The sequence below is a fragment of the Cornus florida genome, unplaced genomic scaffold, assembly GCF_030987335.1.
Source record: "Cornus florida cultivar Cherokee Brave unplaced genomic scaffold, ASM3098733v1 CherokeeBrave_3.0.0_Hap2_Chr01, whole genome shotgun sequence".
In the NCBI taxonomy this organism is placed as follows: Eukaryota; Viridiplantae; Streptophyta; class Magnoliopsida; order Cornales; family Cornaceae; genus Cornus; species Cornus florida.
The window spans coordinates 40,074,794-40,092,861 of NW_026775571.1; the positions used below are offsets into that span (position 1 = coordinate 40,074,794).

The 18,068-nt window shown below is 35.4% G+C and overlaps 1 protein-coding gene across 1 annotated transcript; it reads right to left on the minus strand.

Annotated features, from left to right (window-relative positions):
- Positions 1-2,559: 2,559 nt before the first annotated feature.
- LOC132294671 (protein DMP2-like) lies at positions 2,560-3,319 on the minus strand. Its single transcript, XM_059792636.1, has one exon. It carries the CDS (start codon positions 3,291-3,293, stop codon positions 2,742-2,744), a length of 552 nt encoding a protein of 183 aa, XP_059648619.1. The 5' UTR covers positions 3,294-3,319; the 3' UTR covers positions 2,560-2,741.
- Positions 3,320-18,068: the final 14,749 nt, after the last annotated feature.

Consider the following 18,068-nt stretch of genomic DNA (forward strand, 5'->3'; position numbering starts at 1 on the left):
TAGCCACTCATGGATGATGTCCTCCAACCCTCTAGGGCAAGCTCCATGGAAGAAATCTGCTCATTGGTTGATGAAGAGTCTCCAATGGTGTCTCTAGCCTCCTCCTCTCCTTTGCTTCCTCACTAAGAGTTCTCTAAAAATCCTCTCTCTAGATGAATCTACAAGGTATGATATGATATATGTAAAAAGTAATCCTTATCCTTATATAGGTAGGTCAAATGACACCCAAAATGAGCTGGGGTCGTACAGCAAATATTCCCAAATGATTGGATAAAGGACAACTTTTTGTGAGCTGAAAATTTAACTTTTTCGCACTGGAGGAAGTTCGATCGATCGTACCTTGAACTTGGATCGATCGAATATGGCTGAGATTTATCGAACTTAGGCTAGATCGATCCACGATGGCGGCACCTTTTTGGATAAAAATAAGTCTGAGATATTTTGAGAGATATTTTTGGGAAAAGGACAAAAGCGGTTAGTAGGGTGGTATAACTGGATAAGATCAATCATTTGGATAAGGACAAGAATGTTCGATCGATCAGAGAAGGAAGTTGGATCGATTGAACTCTTGAGATCTTTGAACAGGGACAAACATGGCTCAGATCCATCTTGAAGTGCTGAGATCGATGAAAGTTGGATCGATCAAACTTTTCTTGAGATCGATCGAAGTTGCTGAAATTCCACCATTTGCTTCCTTCTGCTCTACTTTGTTCCTTTCTTTGATTCATCCCAGAATTGCTTCATTTCTGCTCTAATTTGGCTGAGTTAGCTTATTTTAGGGATAAGTACCTGAAAATGAAAATAACACGAAATCAATACAAAATGGTAAAATAAGATAGGTAAAGGTTCTAGAATACCTAAGCTTAAGGGGTTTAAATACGCACTTTTCAGCGCTCATCAATATTGTGCAGGAATTTAGGTCAAGCCATATATCCAATAAGAGAAAAGAACAGTGATATTCCGTACGTGTTTTACCTTTAAACCAATTTGTAATTTACTTTTCTGCTTTGGGTAGATTATTCAAATTGTGTTTAGAGTTTTGTCACGAAATTGCCAAAGGGGGGATTGTGAGATATTATTTTATAATTTGGCAATTATCGTAAACAAAACAAGTCCATGTTGAGTTGTAACTCTAGTTACTTGTAATGCAAGTTAGCGAGATCGACGGCGACTACGAAATTGGAAAGGTTGTTCAAAGTTACCACAATTAAGATCATTTGAAGAAAAAGGTAAGAACAACACATTAGGAAGAATTCTAAACAGGGTAGGATACATTATATTTTTCAAAACCTTTCATAGAATGGTTTTAGGCTGAATGAACCAATATTCAAGTTTTGGCCAACTTGAACCTGTTCAGCCCCTCTGAACTGGTTAAAGGTTTCAAATTGGCTTCGAAATAACCAACTGCTAAACTTGAACTGGTTCAGCCCCTCTGAACCGGTTCAAGTGGATGAACCGGTTCTGATCAGTTTCTTGTTTCAGAATAGTTTCCTAGTTGGTCTAGAATTGTACCAAGTCCTATGTACGAATTTGTCATATTTTCAGAGGGACTAGGATATTCTAAACTCTATATAAACCTTGTCATTTACATATGTTTATTCATGCCTTTTACATCATAATTCATATATCATACAAAGCCTTAGGAAGCTTATTTTTTCAGAAAATCAAAGTTACTTTTTCTGTCATCTTCTTATAACACATACACATAAATACATAGTGAATTTAGAGTTGTGGTGTTCGAATCTTAATCGTGATCATACAGTTGTATCTACATCAATCAGATAAAAACAGATCTACTTCTACATCGAAGTTCAGACATTGGAGAAAAAAAGTAAAAGCGATCACACTTTGAAATGGTTGGAGCATTCGAGGAGTGTTGTCTGATCTACCTGCTAATCTTCTACAAATATCAAGCATAAGTCTGAGGTCAAGTTGTTGTTGGACGGGGAGTCGCAAAGTCAGAGGATTGTCAACAATTGGTGTTTAGTAGAACGCTAGGGTGTGAGCCAGAGTCAAAGTTCAGTGTCGTTTGTTTCAAGCATAGTGGATCGGTTTACTTTGAACTGCACAGTCCACGAGGTTTTTCTCACACAAACAGTTGACGCATTTTATCAAATGGGGTTTCTTCGTTACCAATCCTGGTGCCCTCTCTAACTTTTACTTTGCTTTATTTTATATTGCATGATATTAATTTATTAATTACTAAAATAAAAAAAGTTAGAAAAAGACAAGATCTGTTTTAAAAATAATTAAAACTTTTTAAATATTCCACTGCGTACAACTCATAGAAGATTAACATTTTTTACATTCACCAATATTTTTCCTAAGAAATTCTATAATATTTCAGGAATATATACATTTTGACATATGGTATCACTTCCAATCAAAACTCTGGAAACTTTGATTTAAAGAAATATCACTTGTCAAAATACTTCAAAATATGATAATAATTCTCGTTTCTCCAATTTAGTCTCGAGGGATTCACACCCCAATACTTGAATATAGTTCTACAAATAATATGCCTGCCAGCATATTTTAATTCAGCGATAGTACCATTTACAAGATAAAATTAATCATAATGAAAAATGCATTCAGTCTCATTTATTGATTAATTAATGCCGAATATAACAAACATATAATATCCACAATCCTTCCCACACAAATTTTTTTTTTTTTTTTTAACTGACAGGAGAGAGAGAGACAGAGAAAAGATAAGAAGAAGAAGATCAAGCACCACAATACTAAGAACTCTGGGTTGAGGAGGGGTACCCTATACCATGGCGATTGTTTGGGAAAATAATGAACACTGAGCTAGAGACTGCACCAATAACAGGAGGCAACACCATCAGCAAAACCTTCTCATTCGACTCGAAAGACGGGTAGAAGCACTCCACCGTGTTCGAATCCAAAAGGGCAACCATAGCAAACACAATCAACGAAAAGAAGGCGTGAACAAAGTCCGCGAATTGGAGTTTATATTTGGACAAGTCCACAGACCCCTCTGACGGCCGGAAACCCTTCGCCGTTGCAACACCATAGTGAGTGTCTCCGTTGCTGTCAGTGTAGCTGTCTGTGAATGAAGAGAAGCAGCAAGAGAAGCCAGAAAGGGCGATGAGTATGCCGGATAAGTACTTGTTGACGGTGTGGCATTTGCCATTGTTGGTCAGCACAGGGTTGAGGAACTGGAACAAGAACACTGTCCCAGTTGGAAGGAGCTTGATGAGGTTGCCCACACCTGTCAATGTTTTGTCTGTCATGCTGCTTGAATTTGAGGAGTTGCTGGTTTTGGCCATCTTTGGTTGCTGGATAGTGTCTAATAGGTGTTCTTTTGAAGCCATGAATTTAAGGGCTTTAAATATTGTTTGGTGTTATGGGGCTTGTAAAAACTTTATGGATATGAGTTTGTTTATATAGAGAGGGAGACAGGGAGTTGCTTCTACGTAATATGTTTGAGCTTAGAACAAGTACAAGTAGAATTATTTTGTTTTTACTTCTGGTAAGGTATGTTTTTAAGCTTCAAGGATTAAGTGGAAAAGTAAACTTCTCACACATCAATCTAGGATTGTTTTGTGTTATGGGGCATGTAAAAACTTTATGGATATGAATTTATTTAAAATATTTGGGAATAGGCCTAAATTCCTAGCCTATTTCATGATAAAATTTTCTCTCGTTTACTAATTGTATCATGTAATAAGAAAAAATGATCTATTTTAATAGGTTTTATCATTATATGTCAATATTTAATCAGCTGGCTATATCAAGTCACTAATACAACCGACATAATTAAATTTTTTTCCTATTTCATAGTCGTTGAGAAATTATTGCATAGTCCGAACTATATGGGACCAATCAGAATTTGACAACCAAGTAAATATGTTGGTTTTATTTAAATGTTTACGTAAGTAACAGTAGTAATTCATTGGGACTATATAATCTTTGATTAAGAAATCAGATAGTTTAGAACCCACCCCATTTACCGGCCCTGCCCCGCCTCATTAGGGGAAGTGCAAGGATGGGAGCTGCTTTAAAAAACTCAATAGGTTCGGGGTGGTTTCGGGGGAGGGTTGTCCCGCCTTAAATATATTATAAATTTATTAAATTACCCTTACATATTATGATATATTACTAAACTAGGTTAAGTATATATATATACACAAGAGGAAATTCTAGTCCTCATTTCGTTAAAAAGAGAGTCACAAGTAGAGATGACAAAAATTCCCACCCCGACGAGCCCCGCCCCGTTTGAGGAGATTTTGAAAAACTGGTTATGTAAATGGGGAAGGAATCTTGAAGGTTGCTTTGAGAAACTCAACGAGTTTTGGGCCGCGGTTATAGAAGTGAAAAAATTAAATAGGGTTGAGAATGGGAAATGATATCTCTCCTCTGCCCTAACCGCATAAAGAAAATTCAAGTGGGTCCCATCTTAAACGATCTAATGGCCGTAAAAATTTCGAGTTAGATAATAGGTATCGGATTTCGAAGGGTATAGCACGGTCCAAAATATAATAAACAGCTCCACTTGTTTAGCTCATGCTACTGATCTACTATCTACATGACATATGCATTTCGATCTTTAGCATGCGTGTTTGTGGTTGTAATATATACTATATTTAATAGGTGATAAGATGTGAAACGTATGCTCTACTTTATTGTAACTCCCCAACAACTCCTAAGTTATGATGTAAGATAAATGGATATATTAACATTAGGAGTTAATGAGTTATATAGACCAAAACAAGTTCTTTGAGTTCAATGAAAATGATATTATATATTAATTTGTTATAGTAATTACTTTTGTCCTATTTTGAATACTTCTATCTACATAAAATAGTGAAAGTGCATGCACATGGAATGCACGTATTTCAAAATCTTTATGTATAAATAGAAATATTTTTTTGCAATAATGAATAATGAATAATGAATAATGTGAGGTAATATTCGTACTCCAATTTTTTACACTTACATTACATTTTTTTTTTTTCCTTTAAAGTTAATGACATAAATGTCTCTAAATTTGTAATGACCTTGTCATTTTTTTTTTATTTAGTTTTTATTTATTTTATTTTTTTCCTGTTTTTACGGATTTTATTTTTTCGTTGATGTTTTCTTTTCTGCGTTCAGATTTTGTCCATTCGGGTCGTCTTGAGTCAAGGGCGGATCTAGAATTTCTAATTGAGGTGGGCTAATATTAAACATAAATTTAATAACAAAATTTCTTAAGCAAAAAAAAAACTATATATATATATACATATATATATATATAACATAATATAGATAAATACTTGAATTCAAAGATTACAAAATATCTATCTAAGTTGTGCTTGACGAGTCCTTAAAGACTTGAATTTGTCAATAATAGATTTCAAGTTAATTTTTCAAACAAGCTCCCGTTCAAGGTTGATGGTCATGCAGTCAACAAGAAATTCATAATCTTGCTACGCATCGCTGTTTCAACATGTTTCATGCTTGAGTGGGAGGCTGGGGTAGGCTAATACTATTAAATTTTATTATTTTTGGGCTAGCCTAATATTAGTATAGTAAATTTTTTTTTTTTTTTTGGGTGGGCTACAGCCCACCTTTGCCCACCCCTCTGTCCGCCTTTGTCTTGAGTGCTCGGGAAGTAGTTCCCGACATTCTTTCCTTTGGTTTTTGTACTGTCTTTGTGAAGACCGTATCATTTTCTCACCTTTTCTGACATTTTTATTTTTCGTCTTTTCCCCGTTTATTGTTTTCTTTCGCGTAACTTCATATTTTATGCTAGGATTTGATCCCGGCTTTGCATGCATCCATTACATTTGATTTCCGTGAAATGTGTAGTTTTACTTTTTAGAAAAGCATGCTACTTGTTTACTTTTACGTAAAGGGTATGGATGTATAGTTTCTTCGGGAACATTTTCACTTTTTTGGGTAATTGTGTAATTAACTTTTGTCTTAGGGACCATTTTACAATTTAATTTGTGAGATATTTTGGAGGAGGGGCCTTTTTGCAATTACTTTAGAGATATTGTGGGAGAGGGACTTATTTACAATTTCCTAAAGTGTGTGTGTGAGAGAGGTAGTGCTAGTTCACATAGTGAGTGAAGGAATACATAATATTCCACTAACTCACCTCTTTCTCATCTATCTCTTGCCACCATTGATGCACTCTTTGACCTAGAGCTTAGACCTTAGTTTTGAACCATTTCCCTTCACATTTGAGCTTAAGTCTTGAAAGACTTTAGCTTCCCCTCATCCTCCTTTACAAAACCCTTGAACAGTTTCTTATTTTACCTTGGTTTGCTTTAGATTCTAGAGAATCAATTCTCTAGTGAGGTAGGGGGTGTTTTACTGTTTATAACCATAGTGTTTTGTGTATTTTTGGAGTTTATATAAATTGGATGCATATCATTTTTACACTTTAAAAATTGTATATAGTTGTAATATGCATGAAATTAACCTTAGACTTGATATTGTGTAAGTCATAGAATTTATCTTTAACATATATTAAAATTGTGTCATTTGAATATGTTTTGAAATCTAGGGATTTTGTAAGTAGCATGAAATTAACATAGGACTTGATATTATGTAAGGCCTAGACTTGATCTTTATTATATATTAAGCTTGTTTCAATTGAATATGTTTTAAAATCTAGAGATTTTGTTTGTGAGGCTTTATTAAATTCTAGGTAATTGTTTCTATTTATTTAATTGTGAATTTGATGTTGCATTTATGTTTAAATCATGATTTAGAAGCTTATTGTATATATTTACATGAAATGAAATTACTATGTTAATAATATATCGGTGGTTTAACTTTATATATATATATATTGTGTATTTGATAATGTTTTAAAGTTTAAATTATTGAATTAGAACTTGTTGTATACTTACATTATTAGACCTTATGTATTGATAAGATCATTGTAACTTGTAGCAATTCACTTTGAGAATTTGATATATCACATGCCATTGTAGTTTGAGGACTTAGGGTATGATTTGTGTGTAATCCCATTTGTTTGTACATGGAAGGTGACTTATTACATTGTGTATATATATAATATGTACATTGTTGTACAATTTGTTAATTTTAGATTCTTGGGGTGTCATTATTGTAACTATAACTAGAGTACGGCTTTAAGGCGGGAGGTAAGAGTTCTCCCCAAATTTAGTGCACACTTAGGGAGGTTACCCACGGGCTAGTAAACCAAAAGTAACCAATTTTGTTGGTTCTATTTTGGCGTGATGTCCAAGTATATCCACTTTATTTGATTTCATATTTTATTTCAAGTTGATGGCATTAAATCTTGCAGCTTCTTGTTCCATTTATTTGATTTCGTGTTTTAGTTTCATTTGATAACATTATGAAGTTATAACTTCTTGTTGTATATTTGGTTATCCAATTTTGTTAAATTATGTTAATATTGTGGTTTATACTAGAAATGTTTTAAGGTAGTTTAGGATGATCCCATAGTCTCACTTTGGATATAGACGTTAGGTGGCATGAACCACATGGATCGGTTTATACTAAACTTGCAAAACTATTAAAACTTTAGGTTATACGCTTGTTCATTTCCTACGAGTAATTTGTTTATTCACCTTAATTGTTTGGGATATTTTCAGGTAAGGAAACCTTATTTTGGGATGCACAACATCCCTAGGTTGAGTTGTTCATTTTGGAGTACTTTGATATATTTGTGCAAACATACAAGTGTTAGCATGTTTTATTTTGTCTCTGAAGTTATAATACTTGACTATGTGTTGTTATACCCTTTTTACCTTGTAATATGTAAAGTGTGTCCATGCACACCATTTGGGATCCTTTTTATGTGTATGATGTGTGGCCAAGGGCCAAACACCTTTTAGTTTACGCTTATGCACTTTAGTTTTACGTTTTACTTTTATAAGCAAATTTTGTGAGCTTGAAGTTTGATGTATGATATTTTGCAAATGACATGTGTTAAGGCCGTAGGCCATTGTAGCATGCTTAAAAATGCATATTACGTTTGCGTGCATGTTCAAAATTGCACATAACACCATTCTTGATGAAATCAACACTTAGAGTAGCATTCATTTTCACGTTTGTTGCAAAATCTGATCTTAAGGGCATTTTGGGTATTTCACTTGAGAAATAAGATCTTCTCTTAACATGGTCACTTAGAAAATATGATTTTAGTTAGGGGGTCAGTTCACAACTTTTTTCTAAAAATATTATTTAAGTCCTCAAAATCCCATTTTAATCTAAAAAATCTGGTGCAAGCCTCTTTTTCTTCACTTGGGCTTCTGATTGTTAGGGTGCTTGCCGCATGCATCAGCGCGCACGCACAGCGTTCGCCTGCAGGTTTCTATAGCGTCCTCCTTGTTAACTTCTTAACCAGATTTTGGAACTCACATAACTTTTTCGTTCAGACTCCAAATTAAGTGATTTTTGAGTTTAAGTTTATTAATTTTTTATTGTCCATCCAATGGTTTGTACGGTAGCATCCATTTCAGTTTAAAATGACCAATTTACCCTTAGTCCATTTCTTGGAGGGTTTTGAAACCCTAACTTCCGTTTTGCTTCCGTTGAGTCTCGGGACTCCTCGAAAAGCTACTTTGGTGTCTTAGATGTGATGTGCACCTTTAGAGACTTGTTTTTTCCTTCGTTTCCGTATTTCGGATCCGATATCGGATAAATTTTCGGGTCATTATACATGCATCGGGTTTATAAAACCAGGGCCGTCATAAAATTAATTAATGCGTCATCGCAGACGCACCGGCGACAGAGGGCACTTTCATGGACATTGACTTGGAGCAGGAGCCTTCAGAGGAGTCACCACATCACTCTCCAGCGAGGTCACCACTTCATTTTTAGGAGCAGAGTTAGGACGAGCACCAGTTGCCTAATCTCGTTATTCCTGACGCTCCAGCTAAGACACCCAGCTTGGGAGAGCATATCCAGACATTGGAGGATGCAGTCGCCTTTTTCCAAGTGGATGTGGCTTCTCCCAGCATCGATGTAACCACTCTTCGCGCGGATGTATTGACTGCGCTGCTGGGCATTTCCAGAAATATCCGGGGTTCACGCCCCGCTAGACCGACTTCCTTTGCCTGATCTCTTTCTATCATTATTATATATATCTGGGTTCTTTGACTAATACTTTGGTACTGTTATCCCATTTTTGCGGCCAGTCTTTTGGCTCGGCTACTGTGATGTACATTATACTATGTTTATCTTATTTTTATACATAATATTTTGGATGTCAGCTTCTTTATTAATATATCTATTGTTCATTGACTCCATTATCAAGTGCATCCCAGTGACTTCAGTGAGAGAGAGTGCTGCCCATATTTTTCAAGACCACCCTTATTCCTTTCTCTTTATTTCATTTACTATCCCACTTACACTTGCATGTTCACTGTGCACCGTTATTATCCCCTTTGTTATCTGATGAGGTTTTATCCTAGTGCCATTTTTTCAGGACCACAGTTAATCCCAAGTTTGGGGAGGGTTGCACCACCCACTTCGGATACTTGTGTTCCGACCATTCTTTGCTATAGCTACACTGATATACTTTTTCCTCTTTTTGTTGTTCTCTTTGTACATTGAGGACACTGTGCCATTTAAGTTTGGGGTAACGTATGTTCTTTGCCTTCAATTCAAGATTTTGAGCATGACTTGTGTATTTGAGGGATTTTTCTATAATTTGTTCATGACTAGCTATGATTTTGATCTTTTGAGAACCATATTGCTTAAAATTTAAAAACTGCTTGATTTGGTTGTCCAATACTCCTTGTATACCTTGTGGATGCCATTTAGGAGTAAATTTTTCAAAAGATTGATATCTTGCTCGCACTTGTGGTCCACATCATCCTGATTTTGTGATTATTTGGAGATTCACTCTAGAATTCTACACTAGCACAGGCGTACACTAACATTCATTTGTGGGGTATATGCTTTGTTGATTATTGATTTGGTATATCATAGTTGAACTAGTAGTGTATTGAAAGCTTTCATTCTTGATAAAGGTGGATAACAAACACTTTTCACTAAGTAGCCGGGATTCTAGCCTCATCAAGCATTGAATTTATCGCGCCGAAAGGTGGAGGGCCTAAACTCTAGGTTAATAACTTGACCAAAAAAACAAAACCAAAAAAAAAAAAAAAAAAAAAAATGAGAAGAAAAAGAAAAAGTTGTTACAAAAGCAAATAAAAAAGTGAGGACTTCTCCCAAAAGGTGAGAAGTGAGAAATGATTAGATGGATGTTGTTTTGATTTGTAGCCTAGTTTATTTGAGCTTGTAAGTCCTTAAGGGTGTTTAAACACCTAATACCCTAAAGTCGTCCGGTTTGGGAGTCATTGACCAAACGCTCGACCTCATGGATCGCTAGAAATCTTAATAGATCAACATATTGCACTATGCTTCCATTTTTGATCCTTAGGGATAGAAAAAAAAAAAATTCTAGTGAAAAAACAAGCGCACCTAGATTAATAAAGTTTTAATAAAAGGTCAATTCTTTGTCTTGATGATTGGTACTAGATTTGTGTGCTAATTTGAGGGTAAGGATGTGATCATTTCTTTAGTTGGCTTAGATAGCAACATATTTGTTGCCGGTTCACTTAAAAAGGATTCTAGAGTTGTTTTGATTTGCATGATCATTATCTTGATGTGTGGAGGACCATATTTGTTTGCTTAATGCTGAGATTTTGGGAGATTGCTTGGAAATGGTTGAAAAATTGCATACTTGAGGTAGTTTTCTCCTAATGCTTGTTTGGAATATTGGTGCCTCTTTTGTGAGAATGAGCTTAATTTTTGTGAGTATCATTTCTGAAAACCCTCACGAGACTTCACTCATCCACTAGGGGTAACCTAGGGGTTTAAAAGGCTTGTTGCATATGCTAAATGCAATCGTGTTCCCTATGAAAGTGGCGTTATCCATTTATTGCTTTCTAGCTTATAGTTGTATAGTTGTTCATTTCTTTATTTCCTTTGTAGTTCATTGCTAAGGACTAGCAATATTTAAGTTTGGGGGTGTGATAAGCGCTGAAAAGTGCGCATTTAAACCACTTAAGCTTGAACGTTCTAGGACCTCATTTTATTTTATTTTCTCATTTTAGTCTAATTTCATGTTATTTCCTTTTTCAGGCATTTATCCCCAAAATAAGTCAATTCAGTTGAATTAGAGCATAAAAGATGCAATCTTAAGCTTAGTGGAAGAAAAGAGTAAGGTGGAAGCAAAGTGGTGAAAAACAGCCTCTTCGATCGATTGAACCAAGCTATGATCAATCACACAGTGATCGTTCCAACCATGCCATGATGGATCGAGCTTTTTGTCCTTATCCTCAAGAAATTTCCCTTTTCGATCGATCCAACATTCCTTCGATTGATCGAACATTTTTTATCTTATCCTCACCTACCACTTTTGTCCTTTTCCCAAAATATCCCGAAAATATCTCAGCTTTGTCATTATTCTAAAAAGGCATCGCCATAGTTCGATCGATCAAAGCACCCTTGTGATCGATCGAACCTCCTCAAGTGTGAGAAAAATAGAGTTCCAGCCAATGCAATCATTCGGAGGTCCTAGTGCAGGAGGTCTGACCATTGGGTGTGACATTTGAGCTACCTATATAAGGATTTTGGCCATTTTTACAATGATATACTTTAGAGGAGAACCATATACAATAGGGAGGTTAGAGGAGTCTAGAGATTAGGGAGAGATACACACCATTTATGAGAGTTCTTCCACTCATCTAAGGTTTCTATCAAGGAGAAGAAGATCAATTCTACCATGGAGATAACCTTTGAAGGTTAGATGACTACATCAATGAGTGACTAAACCATTCTCTTGGGGCTAGAGATAGCCCTAAGCATGCCTCCTAGACTTTGATGTTTTGTAATTAAAGGGGATTTGTGTTATAATTATTGTTTTGACATCTTATATATATAAATCTTATTTCTACAATGATTTATGTGGCTTAATATTTTCAATTGATCATTTTATTCTATCCATATGTCTATGTATGCTAGGATGAATGTTCATGTGTTTATTTCTAAATTTTGTGACATTAATGCATGTCTATGTATGTTGATACTATGAATCTAGTGATGGTCAAGGTATGGTGCTTAAATAGATTATTCTTGTGGTTTATTTGATGGTTCATACTTATTTCTTAATGGATTATGTCACACTATTAGTTTAATTAGTTTAATTCTCATGTCACTAGCTAGTTGTAGTGTAGTTACCTTATTTTCGTAGATAGGTGGATAATCCATGCTTGTTGTTTGATATTCCATGCTTATGAATGCAAGTAGTATATTTCTCTAATATGATGACGTGCATTAATTGTGGACTTAAAGGAAGGAATAATGGTTTAATTTGATATGTTGTGCTATTCACTAGTTTGGCTAGACAATGTATACTTACTTGGTTATCCATGCTTATTGATTCAATTAATGGCACACACTTGTATTGCAACATATAATCCCTCTTATCCATTAAACATTGAGTGTCTAGGAAGGTGATGCTTAGTGGTGACCTCTAAGTCCCAAAATCCCTCTCTCATATTTTCTACATCTCATTCTACCTCAATTTCTTTATTTTGCATCCATTTAATTTATCAAAACATCTTTCATCACTCGACCTACTAATCCAACATTGATTTCCAAGCTAAATACACTTCATTTCCCTTGGGACGATCCTTACTCACTCTAGGTAATTTATAGTTAGAAGTGGTAGTGGTAATCTCTAAATTTAAACTTGGCCACACTACATCATTTTATGCTTCGGTCTCAAACGACACCAAGTTTTGGCGTCGTTGCTAGGGATTTGGCACCGTCGTATTTTGGAAATCAATTAGGAATTAGTACTCTTTTGATCCTATTTTTATTTTTGTTTTACTTTGGTTACTTATTGTGTTTGTTCTTGATTGGCGAGGTGAATTGAGCTAAGAGGGTGAAGTAAAGGGAAATTCTAAAGCAAGGAGCAAGCCAAGCAAAGCTTAGCAAAAGCATAAAAACCTAAAATTCTAAAAATTTGATAAACAAAGCAAGGAAAAGAAAAAATTGATTGAGAAAATAATTTGAAGTTGCTTATGGACCCTTTGTGAGCTTTTCTAACTCTATCTTTAGTTAAATCATCGGCCCACGTAGAGGCAAGTTTTAAATTCTTAGATAAATCGTGAGCCCATGTGGAGGCAATTTACTTTTCTAGCATATTGTTCAAAGCATGGGAGTATGGGTCATTGTATGTGGAGGATTGTTGATTGATTTGTTGAGGAGGAGAATTGTTTTTCATATTTTTATTGTGATTTGTTGTTTGTTTTGATAGTGCATGCATGGTCATAGGTCCTTAAATCCTACTCTTGTCCCACTTAATTTAAATCTTGAATCTATTGTTCGCAATCCTAGAGGAAGGGGTAATTCTCGTCATTCCATTTCATCAATGGAAGACATCAATGAGAAACATGTAGAGGACCTTGGTCACATCGACCAACAAGGTATCCTCCACCTTAATGTGCACCATCATGACCACATTTAATTACTATTAGGCATGCCAAGGCCCTTCATTCCACAACAACAAGGCCATGTTCCATTGGGAATGCCTCGGCCAAATTTTGTTCTACCACAACCTCCCATTATTCAAGGCAATCAAGGTGCTCGTGTAGTGCCACTGGTTGTTAACCCTCTTCTCGCTTTGAGAGATCATTATGTGCCAAATGAGTACAATGCACCTGTATGCATCCAATTACCCCCATTTAAAGCACATCATTATAAAATTAAACCGCAAACTATTCAAATGCTTCCCAATTATCATGGACTTCCAAGTGAAGAACCTTATAAGCATCTTGATGAGTTTCTTGAAGTGTGTTTCACCGTGAAATACACGGACATGCCAGAAGAGGTTTTGCGATTAAAACGCTTCCCTTTCACCCTTAAAGATAAGGCAAAATATTGGTTCAACAATCTTAGGCCTTTTTCGATAACTATATGGGTAGAAATGTAACAAGAGTTCTTGAAAAAGTATTATCTGGTTTCAAAGACCAATGCAATGAGAACCTCAATTCGAGAGTTTTCTCAAGGGGAAGGGAATTGTTTCATAAGGCATGGGAGCACCTTAATAACTTGCTTAGGAAGTGTCCACATCACGACATTCCTAAATGGCAATTGGTCCAATTTTTCTTTGAAAGTTTGTCGGATAATCATAAAGGAATGGTAGATGCTTCCATGGGTGGTTCATATCTTGATAGGCACGAGGCTGATGTATGGCGTCTTTATGAGAGCATGAGTGAGAATTCAATACATCGATCCTTATTTTCCAAAAATGGTAGAAACATAGGTGGAATGAGGAATGTTGGCTTATATTAAGTTGACAATTCCAATGATATAGCCGCTGAAGTCAAATCTTTATCCCAATGGTTTGATCAATTTTTGATCAACCAAAATTTGGTGAATTAAGTGTCTTTCTCCCCTAGTCATTCTCATCATAATTCCAATGAAACTTGCATGACTTGTTCTAGTATCTTGCATTCTACTTCTAATTGTTCTCATGGATATGTGCAAAGCGAACACCATAAACAAGTGGATGCCACATTTGTTAACCAAGGGAATAATCCCTATGGCACACATTACAATCCTGGGTGGAGGAACCATCCAAACTTCTCTTGGAAAAGCCAAGGGGAAGGGTCGAACCCTCCCCAAAGTGGTTTTCAAGGCAAGTTTGTTCCGCCCCCAATGGAAAACCAAGGTTCCCAAGGTTATAGATCATCATACCAAGCACCACATGGAAACTAATTTACAAATTCTCATTTTCCTAATCAATCTTATTCTTAAGAAAATTCTAGGAGTCCCGTTTTTAGAAAAAATTCTTGACCACTTTGGGTACTTTGGAGGCAAACACCTAATTACTTCATTCTCATTCCCAATCCATTGCGAAGCTAGAAACCCAAGTTGGGCAAATAGCTAGCACATTGAATGCTCAGGAAAAAAGGGAAAATGCCTTTGAATCCACAACCTAAGAAACAATTTTTTGTGAAGACCAATTCTTCATCGGATGGTCACACAATCGAGCATGTCAATCCAATGACAACTTTAAGAAGTGGAAGAATTGTTGACAATGAAGTTGGTATTCAAAATGAAGAGAGTGAACCGGTGCAACCAAAAGTTGACACCTGTCCCATCTCACATCTTATTCCTCCTTCATTGCATATGAAAGAACCCTTTGTTGAGAAAGATTTGAAGAATGATTTGAAAAATTCTTGTGTTAATAATGTTTTGAAATAAGATTTTGTAAAAGTTTTTGAGCCAAAAGCTCCATTTCCGAATCCCTTAAAAGGATCTAATTCTCTTGAAAAACAACAAGGCAAAGTAAATGAGATCATTAAAGTGTTTAGGCAAGTGAAGATTAATTTTCCTCTCTTGGATGCAATTAGACAAATTTCGACTTATGCCAAATTCTTGAAAGATCTTTGCACCCTAAAAAGGAAGATCAAGAGCCAACACTAAAGAAAGTTGTTTTGACCAGGCAAGTAAGCTCCATTTTGCAACACAACACTCTTCCAAAATTCAAGGACCTTGGTTCACCTACTACTTCTTGCATTATTGGTGATCATGTCATTAACCGGGCTCTTCTTGATTTAGGAGCAAGTGTGAACCTTCTTCCATATTTGGTGTATGTTCAATTGGGCTTAGAAGACTAAAAACTATAATACCTCTAATTTTAAAAGGATAGTCTCTGCATGTTAATATTTATTTTATTGCATTTTTATTTGTTTAATCGTTTATTTGTATTTAATATTTGATATTTGATTTATTTGAATTATTTAATTATTGTGTGATATTTTTTTTAATTGTTTAGTTGTATTTTCTATTTGGAATTCACCTGTTTTAATGAGATTAAATTAGTTGTATTTTATGTTGGTTTTGCTATAATTAAATTAATTGTAATTGGTTAGTAACTTTTATACGTGAATGGGTTTACATTACGGTTTAGTTAATGTTTAAATTAGGTTTTAGTTTTTTTTTTAGGATTCACGTGTTGGTCGACTAGAATTTAATTAGGGTTTTCAATCTCTAATTCTAAGTGGACTAGGGATTAGAGACGTCTGTATATATATACTATCATATGGGTTCTGTCTAGGGTTTACGACTAAAACCACGAACAGAGGATATTGAGAGGCAGAGAGGGATTTTGAGAGATAGACGAAGAGGTTCAAGGAGGACGAGACGGAGTGCTTTTGGGTTGAACCAAGAGCAACAGAGGAGTGAAATGGCAGACTGGGAAGTGGTCAGAAATTACAGAGATGGAGGTTTAAAGTTTTGAATGGAAACCTAAAGGCAAGTCTCTATTCCATTTCTTTCCCTTAAACCTGTGTTCTGTGCATGCCTAAGTGGACTCTAGGGATTAAAATAATGCTAAAACACATCTTTTATACATGTTTAATAGTATGTAATTTCATTGAATTAATCTGGTTTGAGTTTGCTTAAAGTTTTGAACTGAAATCCTGCTGCCGTTGTTTTAGAATCTTGTGTTCAATTCATGTCATGATTGTATAACAATGTTTTATAATTAATCTGGGACTAAGATGGAACCCTAGAACATGTAATAAAATTAGTACAGAGACTCCCAGTATTGCCAGAGGCGAGGAAGACAATAGAAAAACATAGACGGGCTTCATAGAGAGAGAGAGAGGGCTCCCAAAAGGAGGGAGCCAACTCCCTCATCAATGGAGCCGGTTCCAAGGGACATGGAGCCAGCTCCATGCTGTATAGAGCAGGCTCCCTAAGTTAGGGAGCCGGCTCTCATGATAAAGGAGCAGGCTCTCAATTTGTGAGAGCCTACTCTCGCCCAATTTTGCGTACAGATGGTTTTAGAGTGTTGTTTGGACTGTGCAGGGTAATTCTAATTTGTTTAAACTACTTGGAATGTTGTTTATGATTTTTATAAACCTATAAACATATAGGGAAATAATAATTCATAAATGGATTTGGGAACGGAAAGTGTGAAATTAGGGAAAAGTCCTACATGTCGCACTTTGGTTGTTAAGCAACTTACATACTGGAACTTGGAGATTCTTATATATATGATTTTATACTGTTTACCCATATTGAAATAGAGTTATAATTACAATGAACTACTTGAAATTTACTGTGCTTGGGTTGGATTAAATTAGGGTTTAATTTGTTATTAACCGCATTAAGTAATGAACTGTTTGGAGGATTTAGATGCCTAAATTTACTCTAGCCATTTAAATAGTTGGAACATGATTTTTAGATACTGTAATGAATGCATAAGATCTTTATATATGTATTAACTTATATTAATGCATATTTTGGAGAATGGTTGATGAATATATAATGTTATTTTATTAACTATGCTATTTGGAGGATTATATGCACCGGTATGGGACGGTGGCATACTAGGGATGGATTAGTTCAAACACTAAGTCCTACCTATTATGGATGGAAGTATGGATTAACCATAAAGGTTAAGTCCTACTCATGTTAGAGTCATGCCAATAAAATAATTGCATGACCTACTGGATGGATGGTTATACATATATCAAGCCAATATACCAAATGGATGATATTTTGTATTAGGAGTATACGGACTTTATATATTTATGCTATGGTGCCATAGTATGACCTTGAGTCTCAGGACCATGGTTAGGGTGCATATATCGCCTAGGATGGATAACTGGACATAGGTGTTGTTCGCTGGTAGGTCTAGGTACACATGACTACATTATATGCGATTTGCATGGTATAGTGTGTACTTATACATATTTGGACTACTCTAGATATCGTTGAGCTATCTAGGATGTATCTGCGTATCGGGTTTCTGTATGGATCGTAGTAGAATAGGACTTGCATGTAGGCCTGACCCACTCTCTTATTTTTCAAGTGCTCATCAGTTCCAGGGTTAGAGCTTGGTCATGTAGAGCAGATACAGACATTTATTTCTCTGACTACAGAGGACTACTTCTTTATTTAGCTTTGGATTTTGATTACAGTTATTTCCTTTCTAGTTTGGGAATTTATTAGGGTCCACTTGAGGGATTCCCGAGTTGTTAAATTAATGGAGTTACTTTGGAGGTTTTGGATTAATGGATTTTAAC

Excerpts from the sequence above, each read along its gene's own strand:
- LOC132294671 (XM_059792636.1), bottom strand. The coding sequence starts at position 3,293 with ATGGCCAAAACCAGCAACTCCTCAAATTCAAGCAGCATGACAGACAAA.